This window comes from Polistes dominula, unplaced genomic scaffold (genome assembly GCF_049000335.1).
Source record: "Polistes dominula isolate Pdom_NZ unplaced genomic scaffold, Pdom_raw_medaka contig_75, whole genome shotgun sequence".
Classification (NCBI taxonomy): Eukaryota; Metazoa; Arthropoda; class Insecta; order Hymenoptera; family Vespidae; genus Polistes; species Polistes dominula.
Window position 1 is genome coordinate 3,268,411 of NW_028301003.1, and position 11,236 is coordinate 3,279,646.

The following is an 11,236-nucleotide window of genomic DNA, read 5'->3' on the forward strand; positions in this document are numbered from 1 at the left end:
TAGTATTATTATTTTTATAATAAATTTCAATAATTGTTATATTACATGCTATTATATGTATATATATTGCTTTGTATATATTGATTTAAATATTAGTTTACATTTAAATTTGAAAACTCGCGCCACTTCAGTTTATCAACATGGCCGAAGATTACTAATGAAGAATGATTCAACAAGAAATTGTTTTAATTACATATCAATACACAATAATTTAAAGAGTTCGATGTTACTATAATTATTAATATCAATAATTATTATCTTATATACTATAATATTAATTATATATATATCGGTTTGTATATATTTAAATATGATTAGTTAATCAAAGTGAGGGCGCTGTTAAACAAATAGCTAACACCATTTTCCTGTGCGCCTCTATGCATTCACAATTACCTTTTTGTCATAATAATCTCCAAGGCCGTATACACAAGAATACCATAATTAATATAATAATAATATAAAACAAAAATATTTAATTAGAAAACATTCATATTTCTCATTCTAATATAAATTCTATTGATAATTTGACATTAAACATTTTTTCATTTTTTCCAGAATATACGTTAATAAGAAGAATAATAAAATGAAATGGATTAAGGAGACAGAGAGAATAAAATGTTAATAAAGAAAAATAGTGAAAAGTTGAAAAATAAAGTAAGAAAAAAAGAATATAAAGTGAAATGAGAAGTAAAAGGAAGGATACCAGTCATCGTAAATACGTCCCTGAAGGTTATATGCAGTGTGACCTGTCGGTAGGATAGAAAACAGGTGTTTATAATCGGTAGGTTCCGTCCACCGAGCGAGTAAGGCAGGGCTGTGTCTGTAGTGGGAATCTGCAAGGGGGCGCGCGATGCTCACCAGGCAGACTTCTTGTTGCTCTAATTCCCTGGCGAAATACTACTGTTCGTCGCTGTTTTATGTTGTGTTTTTGGGGGAAATAGTAATGGAGAGTGAAAACATGTCGTTTTGATAATCAATCAGTAAAGATTAAAGGTGAATTTTTGATAAAGTTAACATCGTGGTGGTGGAGGGTCGGGCCGGCTTTGTTCGACCGACTGTGTTAGACCCTACGTGGTACGTGCAGGTGTAATTTAATAAGGAGCAGCGCAGGGGAGGCTTGACGATTTAACAGGGATATCGATTTGTCCGCCGAGTGCTGTGCTGGTAACTCCATCGCAAGACCCAAGAAGAAGGCAGCCATGGACGTCGATATTTTTGGGGCAGAGCTTGCTACAACACCGTGTTGGGTATGTTGCGTCCGAGCGAGTCCAGAGGCCTGATCCAGGGCCCGAGAAATGCGACCCGAGTCGCCCGCCGCCGGCCGAGACTAACGCGGTACGAGATAACTAGACAAGAGAGAAAGAGACAAATCTATATATTTCACGTAATTGCTAAAGCTCATAATTATAAAGCAATTATAAAGCCGGCTTTAACACGATCTCATTATTTTATACTATTACCGATCGAATTAGTCACTTTTTGACGTGACCTGCCGCGTTTTAAGTTTGAAAATTTTCTATCAGTGAAGTACCACGTTAAACACGATGGATATCGGCATTGTTGGTAACCCTACAACGGGGGGTCCATCCAACCCAGGGGGGGCCTTGGCCTGTCCCGTTTGTACTCTTTATTTGCGTGAAGGTATTAGCCTTCAAAGACATTTGGATACACATCCCAAGGAACAGGTCATAGAGGCACTCATTAAAGCAAGCTCTCAGACGCAACAACTTCAATCTTCTATGTCAATACCTTCTGTTACTTCTAGTATACAATCATTACAGAATACACCTCAACAACATACAATACAACAACAACAACAACAACAACAGACTACTGCGCATGTATCCGCTGCACAGTCACCGTACCCCATAGGGCCTATATTTGAATGTCCACCCATTGGTACTATGATGCCTCCTCAATTCGCCTCCTTTAGTTATCAACAATTTGTCAATAATGGGACCATGATGATACCGCAGTACGCTATGGCACCACAGACTAATCAGATGATGCAAATGTTGTATAATCCGTATGGTATGTATCAACAACAACAAATACCTACTGTTCAAATGATCTCTCCGGTTGCAGCCATTCCTAATACCACTAGGATGAGACCTGTGGTCAGTATGTCAGGCGAAACTAATACCAGGACTACCATCACAGTACCTGTCAATAGTTCGGAACCTAAGCAGATTTTACCTGAAATATTGCCGGAACCAGAAGTAGAAAATGAAAATGATCTGCCTGACATTAATTTCTCTGCACCGGCCGAAGTATCCAACAATAATACTTCCATACAACAAGATGGAAATGATAATAATAGAATTCAATTAGAACATAGAACGCAACAAATACAAAATAATACTATTCAGGATCAAAGTAACGTGCAACACGAATACAATTCCATTCCTAGATCTTTAACTATAACTTGTAACATCGAAAATGAAGATGACGACAATGCCGAAAGCGTACTGCCTGATATAGATGAAAGAGAAACAACGCACATGGTTGCTTCTATCGTACAATGTAAATCAACTCATTACGAAGAACAATCAGAAACGCAAAGGTTCGATCAAGAATACAAAGATGATAGTAGTAAACTTGATGTCAATTCTCAAGGTGTACTAGACAGTGCTTTGGATATTCAAGAAGAAAAAATAGAAGAGGATAAATCATTGAACAAGGAAAAAGAAAAAAGCGAAAATGAATCTGTCCCATCTGAAGTTCCTGCTATAGAAACGATTAAAGATATAGTACAACCTGAGGTTGAACAATTGGAACAGTTATTGATCAATATTATGGAATCAGAATTTAATAATTCTACAAGCAAGGAGAATGATGTACAGCAGCAACAGGAAGAAGAAAAAAAGGAAAATTCGTCGATTCACACAGATGAAGAAATAATAACTGCTAATATAATAGATGTTACTCAGAGTTCTGAAAATAATAATGATATTGATGAATGTCAAATAGATATGGAAATAACAGAGGAACCAAAAATATGTGTAGAAGAAAAATCTGACAAAAATTATATTTTATATCATTACAAGGAGAGTTTGTCTGCTCCACCTTCTCCAGCAGTACGAAAGAAATCAACTAGAACGTATTCGGTACGTTCTGAATATGGATCAAATGAATTTCTCAGTGTTTATCCTGCTGGATTTGATGCTACCACGTTGCAAGATGAAGAAGAGGAAGAGGAAGAAGAGAAAAATGTGACAGAAGATAATTTTGACGAAGCAGATATGGAAATAGAAGCAATACCTAGTCCTCATACACCTTTCATGAAATATGGCGAAAGTTCAGATGTTGTTAGATCTCATACTCCATTGTCTGCCATTAGTGGTATATCAGTACTAAGAGTTAGAAAAGATTTAAGTAAACCATGTTCTCCTGCATCTGTACATTCATTTTGTCATATGGATGCAGATAGTTTGAGTCACGATCAGGAAAGTAACGATTTAGGTGAAATTACAATAGAAAAGGATCCTATTAGTTGTCCTCAGATCGAAGAAGAAGTTAAAGTAGATAAATACGAAGAGAACGTATGTGAAAATGTAGAAAAGAAAGGAGATAATTCTAATCACGTTTATCATCATTCTGTAATAACAGAACATGTTAGCCTATTTCCACCAATTCATTCACAACAACCTGTTTTAATACAAGATTCTTATTCGTTACCTAATAACAAAAATCATAGCCTTTTAAATTTATCAGAATCTATTAATCCAACTACAAGCACCGAATCAAAGAATTATTCTAACAAATCAATTATGCAAAAACATTCAATGGAACTTCTTAATATTAATGAAGATGCTCATGCTGGTCCAATGAACGTATTTGAGTTTGATGGACTTCAAATTTTAGTTCCTAGTACATTTATAAGTGAATCATCACAAAAAGCTGTTAGTGCAACGAGCCAGCAATCAATGGCCAGTAGCGAAGGAGGTGCAGGTATCGATGAGGAAGTCAAAAGTGTTAATATGCGAGCTGACGAGACTATGCCACCCAGAGGTGAATTATCAGAACAAGAAAGTAATGGTTGTACAGAACAATCAGCTTGGCAGGTCATTATTTTTCATTATATTTAGATAATTTAATTGTTGTATTGAAATAATTATAATTTGTTTATTCAACAGGTTTATATGGGTCAAGAATCTTCAAGAATGTCAACTTCTTATGATCTAATGGCAAGAGAAAGTTGGGAAGAATCTGAAGGATCGGACAATGAAATTAGTGGTCCATTGTTAGATAGTCGATCTTTAGCAACACATTTTACTTCTAGTTTATTCTTAGATCGTGATAGGAAGACGCCTACCAAAAGGACATTTAAGTGTTCACATTGCCCCGAGGTATTTGACTGTCCTAAAGAACGTAGAGTACATAGTACAATGGTGCACAAAGAATCTGGACCTAGCGGTAGTAGAGATGCAATGGAAGCACCAGAAGTTAAAGATATTAAATTATTAGACGGTCGTATGAATGTGTTTGATGATATTTTTGTACCAGGGTTACACGTGCAACAAATATATCATCAACAACCGTTATTACATCAACTTCAACCGCCTCAACCAGATTTAACAAAAATAGAGACAGATCAGAAAGGTGAAAACTTGACGATTCCTTCTACGGTAGAAGTAACATGTGCATTATGCAATCAACGATTTAGTAGTGAAAAAGCTTTACAATTACATCATAAGAGAATGCATATAGTTGAAGTATCCAAACGTATTCGTGAACAGGCTAAATGCGTAATATGCAACGAAGAATTTCCATCGGTTGTATTGTTTAATGCTCATTTAAAAATACATCCGTTAGAATGCGGACAATGCGGCAAATACTTTTATAGAAAACAGAATTATAAGTTACACATGAAACGACATTTAGGAATCAAGCCGTTCCCTTGTTCGCTATGTGATAAGGCATTTTTAACTAAACAAAAATTAGATGAACATACCAATGGACATACAGGTAATGCCCCTGTTAAATGTAATTTGTGTAATGAAACATTTCGTAGATATTCCAATTTAACACAGCACAAGAATAGACATCATCTTAATATTAAAAAAAAATTAAAAGACTACATATGTCAATGTGGTGAGATATTCCATACGAAGAAAAAATTAGCTTGGCATAAAGAGACGCACGATGAGAAACCTAAAGCATGCACATACTGTAATGAAAGATTTATACATATGGCTAGTTTAACTCGTCACATGCGTCGTGCTCACAATAGGAGATTTGTTCCTGATGCTCAAAGAGAAAATGAAAACGTCGAGTGTCCAATATGTAAATGTATTTATTTGAGATCATCCTTAGCTGTTCACATGCGTGTCCATAATGGTGAAAAACCGTACGAATGTCAGGTATGTTCCAAGGCTTTTAGTACCAAATGGAATTTACAATTGCACAAGTGGACTCATGCAGCTCGTAGCACTAAACCATTCAAGTGCAACCAGTGTAGCGCTGCATTTTATCGACACAGTGATTATACAGCTCATATGAATTCTCATCGAAACGTACGTCCATATACGTGTAATTACTGTGGAGCTCAGTTCATTAGAAAATATAATTGTTTAAGACACGTCAAAGAACATGAGGAAAACAAGGCATACACGTGTGACGTTTGCAATAAAACTTTCCATAGGTCATATTATCTAAAAGAACATTTAAGAGTGCATTCAGGAGCAAGACCTTACACGTGTCACATTTGTGGTAAATCAAGTGGTACGAAGTCTAATCACAATAAACACGTAAGAATTCATCATGCCCGAGAACCTGTAAATACTGAAAACTAATGAATCTTAGATTTTCATTAAGTATTATAACGGTATCAACTAGTCTGTGACGCTGGATCTATTTTAATCGGATTCAATTATTGATTAGAACAATTACAAATTGTTTCAATGAAAAAAAAAAAAAGACAAAAATGAAGAGAACAAACTGATAATATTCAATTTTAAATCATTTATAATGAACCAAATCTATTTTATGACGATCAAGATTTTTTATTAGATTTTATATGAAATGATAATATTATTATTTTATTCGTGAATGTCTTTTTAAAATACAAATTTTTATTATATAACAATTTTATTTTATCAAGAACGATTAAAAAGATCTAGCGAATTCAGACTCTAACTATATATAATAGGATAAAGAAATTTTGTTTGAAAAAGAAAAAAAAAAAGAAAATGATGAAGAAGAAGAAAAAAAAAGATCACTTCAGACTCTCATAATATATATATATATATATATATATAAATATATATAATAGGATATAAAGAAGATTGTTTTCTGAAATCAGAAAGAAAAGAAAAAAAAAGAAAGATTGAACTAATAATTGTGTCTCAAAGCCTCAAGTAGTTCCTTTTAATGAAAGAAAAGGCTACAGATGAATCGCGTTTGCCAACTAATAGTTATTATCTATTTCATAAAAAAATACAATTAACCGATAATTAATTATTACGTAAAAAAAAAAAAAAAAAACAATACAAGAATTAACAAAACAAATAATTAAACTCTTTTACGTGTCGATCGTTGTAAGTAATTTTTTTACGATGACTATTTTTCATGAAAGTGTGCATGTTGAAGAAGTTTGCACATCGTCGTCGGTGGGCCCTCCCCCCAATTGTAATAAGTGAGACAGATAGCCCAGCTTTTAATAATTGCGCTCTCTGTTCATTGCGCAAATATAAGGGCTTATTAGTTAACTATCATTAAACAGACTATCATATACGATATATATGAATCTTAGTTGTTATTCTTCTATATTTATATATTTTGCAACATATAAAGGTGATTTTTTTATTGGTAACTCTAATTCCAAGACTGATCGATGTTGGTTCTTTGTATTACTCTCTGATATTACAAATATTATTCAATTATAATTATACATATATATATATTTATGTATATATATATATAATTATAAATATTTAATCTAATGTATAATTACAATATTGTATATCTCTCCAATTTTTCTGACCCCTCAGAGTTCAATATATATTTCAAATCATTTTCATAATAGAATTATTATATATTGCTCTGTGAATCTTTAAATGATTTTAATCATTTCTATCAAAGAGAAAAAGAAGAGAGAAAGAAAGAGAGTAATACAGAGCAAAGAAATTCCAAGTTATTTGATGAATACATATATCAAACATTATAAGAATAAACAAAATAGATATTGTCAAATCTATTCGTTCTTAATTTCTACTGTTAATTGCACTGCCAATTGAATAGTGCATATTGTCATTGTACGATGTTATCAAAGTAACGAAAACTAACAGAATATGGAATTCAAAATTTGATATATTATGTATTATGTTACGTTGGATATATATAGATATATATATATAAACTTTATTAAATAAATTATTATTATTATCATTAATAATAATGGTGACCTCAGATTAGAAAAAAAAGATTTTTAAATGCAAGAAGAGCATAATTATGCATAAATTTAATTCATAAATGTTAGTTTATGTTATTATTCAATTCTTATTCGATTATTTTTTGTTATTTCAATTGATTGCACATGTAATTTTGAATGTTATTAAATGTTTAGGTATATCAAAATTCGATTCGACATGCTTAAATATGTGATTTTATACTTGTACAGGCGAAATAATAATAATTATGAAAAAAAGGAAAAAAAAAGAGATCTTTTAAAAGCTATTATATGTACAAATATAATATATGAATAATTGACAATTTCAGGCGGTATGTATAAAAAGAAAAAAAAAGGAACAAAAAAATAAAATAAAAGTAACCCACCTGTACAACACAACCAACATCGACGTCCAAGTGTGCAATTGTTTAGTTAAAATATGTATTCCCAAACGAATACTACATGTATATAATGTAAATATGTATATTAATTCTATTTTATAGTAGGGCCAATTGAATAATATCGTAATTTGTTCACGGATAAAAGCGTGAACATAAAAATAGACTAATCATTATCGTAAAACAAAAAAAAAACAAAATAATAAATCAGCATGTGTATACCTTAATAAAAGTGATGTATATTGAGGTACTTTTTTAAATAAGTTTTTCTTTATGTTTTGTTTTTTTTTTATTTTTGTTTTCTTTTCTTGTTCTTTTTTCATTTTTTTTCACTAATCAATATGTTAGATATACATATATCCCATGTTTACATTTGAAAATATAATTATAAGTTTAAAAAAAAAGTAATCGTGATGTTGACATTGTTCATAATTTTTCACAACGGTTTAAACAAATAAATAAAAAAAAATACAAGACACCGTTAGATTTTAAGAAGAAAATTGATGATCTCATGTTTCGCTATTATATTTTCATGAACGTCTACAATAATAATGCAATAAAGCTAAATATTAATTGTGTAATATAATTTTGTTTCAAAAAAAAAAAATAAGCCAACATTATCATATTTTCAAATTATTCATACGGAAATTAAATAGAATTGTTTAATTTAATTTAATAACTTCTATGTGTGTGCTAAACAAATCATATTTTATAAGTGCGTTATGACTATATAATATCAAATTATTATTTACATAGATGTTTAAACATGAGTACCTTTTATTTTTATTATTTTGATATAAATATTTCTTTAACTTTATTATACTTTTATATACTTTAATATTTATCAGATCTAATAATAATTAATGTCGTTTTTAAAGGTTATGTTGTATAAATTATTATGGAACAACTTAACAAACATGTTAAATAAAAATGACATTGATATTATTACACTAAATTTAATTTAATTTAATATTATATTTTAAAAAGGTTTATAAAGAAATCAAAAAGTTAAGTTAGATTATGTTAATAATAATTATTTGTATGGATAAAAGAAATAATTAAGGTATGTTTTATTTTTTATCTTTTGAATTTTTCTTTTCAAATAAAATTCAAATCTACTGCCATTACAAAATTTGACTCTTGTGGTAATGGCGCGAAAATCAATTTCAAAATAGTGACATACTAACCAGCAAGTTTCCAATCTATTAGGTTAGGCTAATAATGGTCATTGTTAGACCTAACCTAAAATGCTTGTATCATCTTAAAGAAATGCTTTTCTACTTTTTTTTTATAAATAATTAAAATATTATAAATTAAACGATAAAAATAATTTTAAAAAAATGACAACAAAAAGGAAACCTGATACACAAGTACCGGCAGAGGAAAGTGATTTACTTTCAATTCGGCCACTTGGTGCTGGCCAAGAGGTTGGGAGATCATGTATTATGTTGGAATTTAAAGGGAAAAAAATAATGTTGGATTGTGGTATACATCCAGGATTATCAGGTATGGACGCTCTACCATTTGTAGATTTAGTAGAAGCAGATGAAATAGATCTATTATTGATCTCCCATTTTCATTTGGATCATTGCGGTGCATTACCATGGTTTTTACAAAAAACAAGTTTTAAGGGACGTTGCTTCATGACACATGCAACTAAAGCGATTTATCGTTGGCTTTTATCTGACTATATCAAAGTTAGTAACATTGCTACTGAACAAATGTTGTACACCGAATCTGATTTAGAAACTAGTATGGATAAAATAGAAACTATTAATTTTCATGAAGAAAAAGATGTCTTTGGTATAAAGTTTTGGGCATACAATGCTGGACACGTATTAGGAGCTGCTATGTTTATGATTGAAATAGCTGGTGTCAAAATTTTATATACTGGAGATTTTAGTCGTCAAGAGGACAGGCATTTAATGGCTGCAGAAATACCAAACATTCATCCAGATGTATTGATAACTGAGTCTACCTATGGAACACATATTCATGAGAAGAGAGAAGACAGAGAAGGAAGATTTACTAATCTAGTTCATGAAATAGTCAATCGTGGTGGTAGATGTTTAATACCAGTCTTTGCATTAGGAAGAGCACAAGAACTTCTTCTTATTTTGGATGAATATTGGAGTCAACATCCTGAATTACATGAAATTCCAATTTATTATGCATCTTCTTTGGCCAAAAAATGTATGGCTGTTTATCAAACATACGTTAATGCAATGAACGATAAAATTAGACGACAGATTGCCATCAATAATCCTTTTGTATTCAAACACATTTCTAATTTAAAGGGTATCGACCATTTTGAAGATATTGGACCATGCGTAGTTATGGCATCTCCTGGTATGATGCAAAGTGGTTTGTCAAGAGAATTATTTGAATCTTGGTGTATTGATGCTAAAAATGGTGTTATAATAGCTGGTTATTGTGTAGAGGGTACACTAGCTAAAACTATTTTATCAGAACCAGAAGAAATTACAACAATGTCTGGACAAAAATTACAATTAAAAATGTCTGTAGATTACATATCATTTTCTGCTCATACAGATTATCAACAAACATCAGAATTTATAAGAATTTTAAAACCACCACATGTAGTACTTGTACATGGTGAACAGAATGAAATGGGAAGATTAAAGGCTGCTTTGCAACGAGAATATGAAGATGATCCAAACACTACTATGGAAATTCATAATCCTAGAAATACAGTTGCAGTAGAGTTATATTTCAGAGGAGAAAAAACTGCTAAAGTTATGGGAACGTTGGCAATGGAAACACCTAATCCAGGACAAAAATTATCCGGTGTTTTGGTCAAACGTAATTTTAATTATCATATGTTAGCTCCTTGTGATTTATCAAAGTATACAGATATGAGTATGAGTCAAGTTATCCAAAGACAAAGTGTTTATTTCTCATCTTCGTTACCTGTATTAAAACATCTCTTAACACAAATAGCTGGTACTTTGGAAGTCATAGATGATAAAAAATTAAGGGTCTTTAAAAACATTGATGTAACCATTGATGGGAAAATTGTTACAATGGAATGGGTAGCAACACCAGTTAATGACATGTATGCTGACTCTGTTTTGACTGCAATATTGCAAGCTGAGATGATGGAACAACCTCCTAAAATGTTACCTGCACCAACTAAAATGGATAGGATGCATTTCAAAGAATGTCTTATTGAAATGTTACAGGAAATGTTTGGTGAAGACTCTGTTCCTAAAATTTTCAAAGGAGAAAAGTTATATGTAACTGTTGATGGTAAAAAAGCCCATATAGATTTACTAAATTTAGAAGTTACCAGCAAAGATGATGAAACTTTTCAACAAATAGTACAAACAGCTGTAATGAAGTTACATCAATCGTTAGCACCACCATGCGATACGATATAATTAAAATTACGTTTGAGATATTTTTATATTCTCTGTCATCACAGCAA

General features: G+C 31.3%; 2 protein-coding genes across 2 annotated transcripts; both read left to right on the top strand.

The window, feature by feature from the left end:
• The first annotated feature begins 120 nt into the window (after positions 1–120).
• On the top strand, positions 121–8,051 carry LOC107069641 (uncharacterized). The gene is made up of 2 exons (XM_015327122.2): positions 121–4,064; positions 4,137–8,051. The coding sequence occupies exons 1-2, from the start codon at positions 1,545–1,547 to the stop codon at positions 5,793–5,795; spliced, it is 4,179 nt and encodes a 1,392-aa protein (XP_015182608.1). The 5' UTR covers positions 121–1,544; the 3' UTR covers positions 5,796–8,051.
• A 903-nt stretch (positions 8,052–8,954) lies between these two features.
• Positions 8,955–11,199, top strand: Cpsf73 (cleavage and polyadenylation specificity factor 73). Its single transcript, XM_015327123.2, has one exon. It carries the CDS (start codon positions 9,129–9,131, stop codon positions 11,187–11,189), a length of 2,061 nt encoding a protein of 686 aa, XP_015182609.1. The 5' UTR covers positions 8,955–9,128; the 3' UTR covers positions 11,190–11,199.
• The last annotated feature ends 37 nt before the right edge of the window (positions 11,200–11,236 follow it).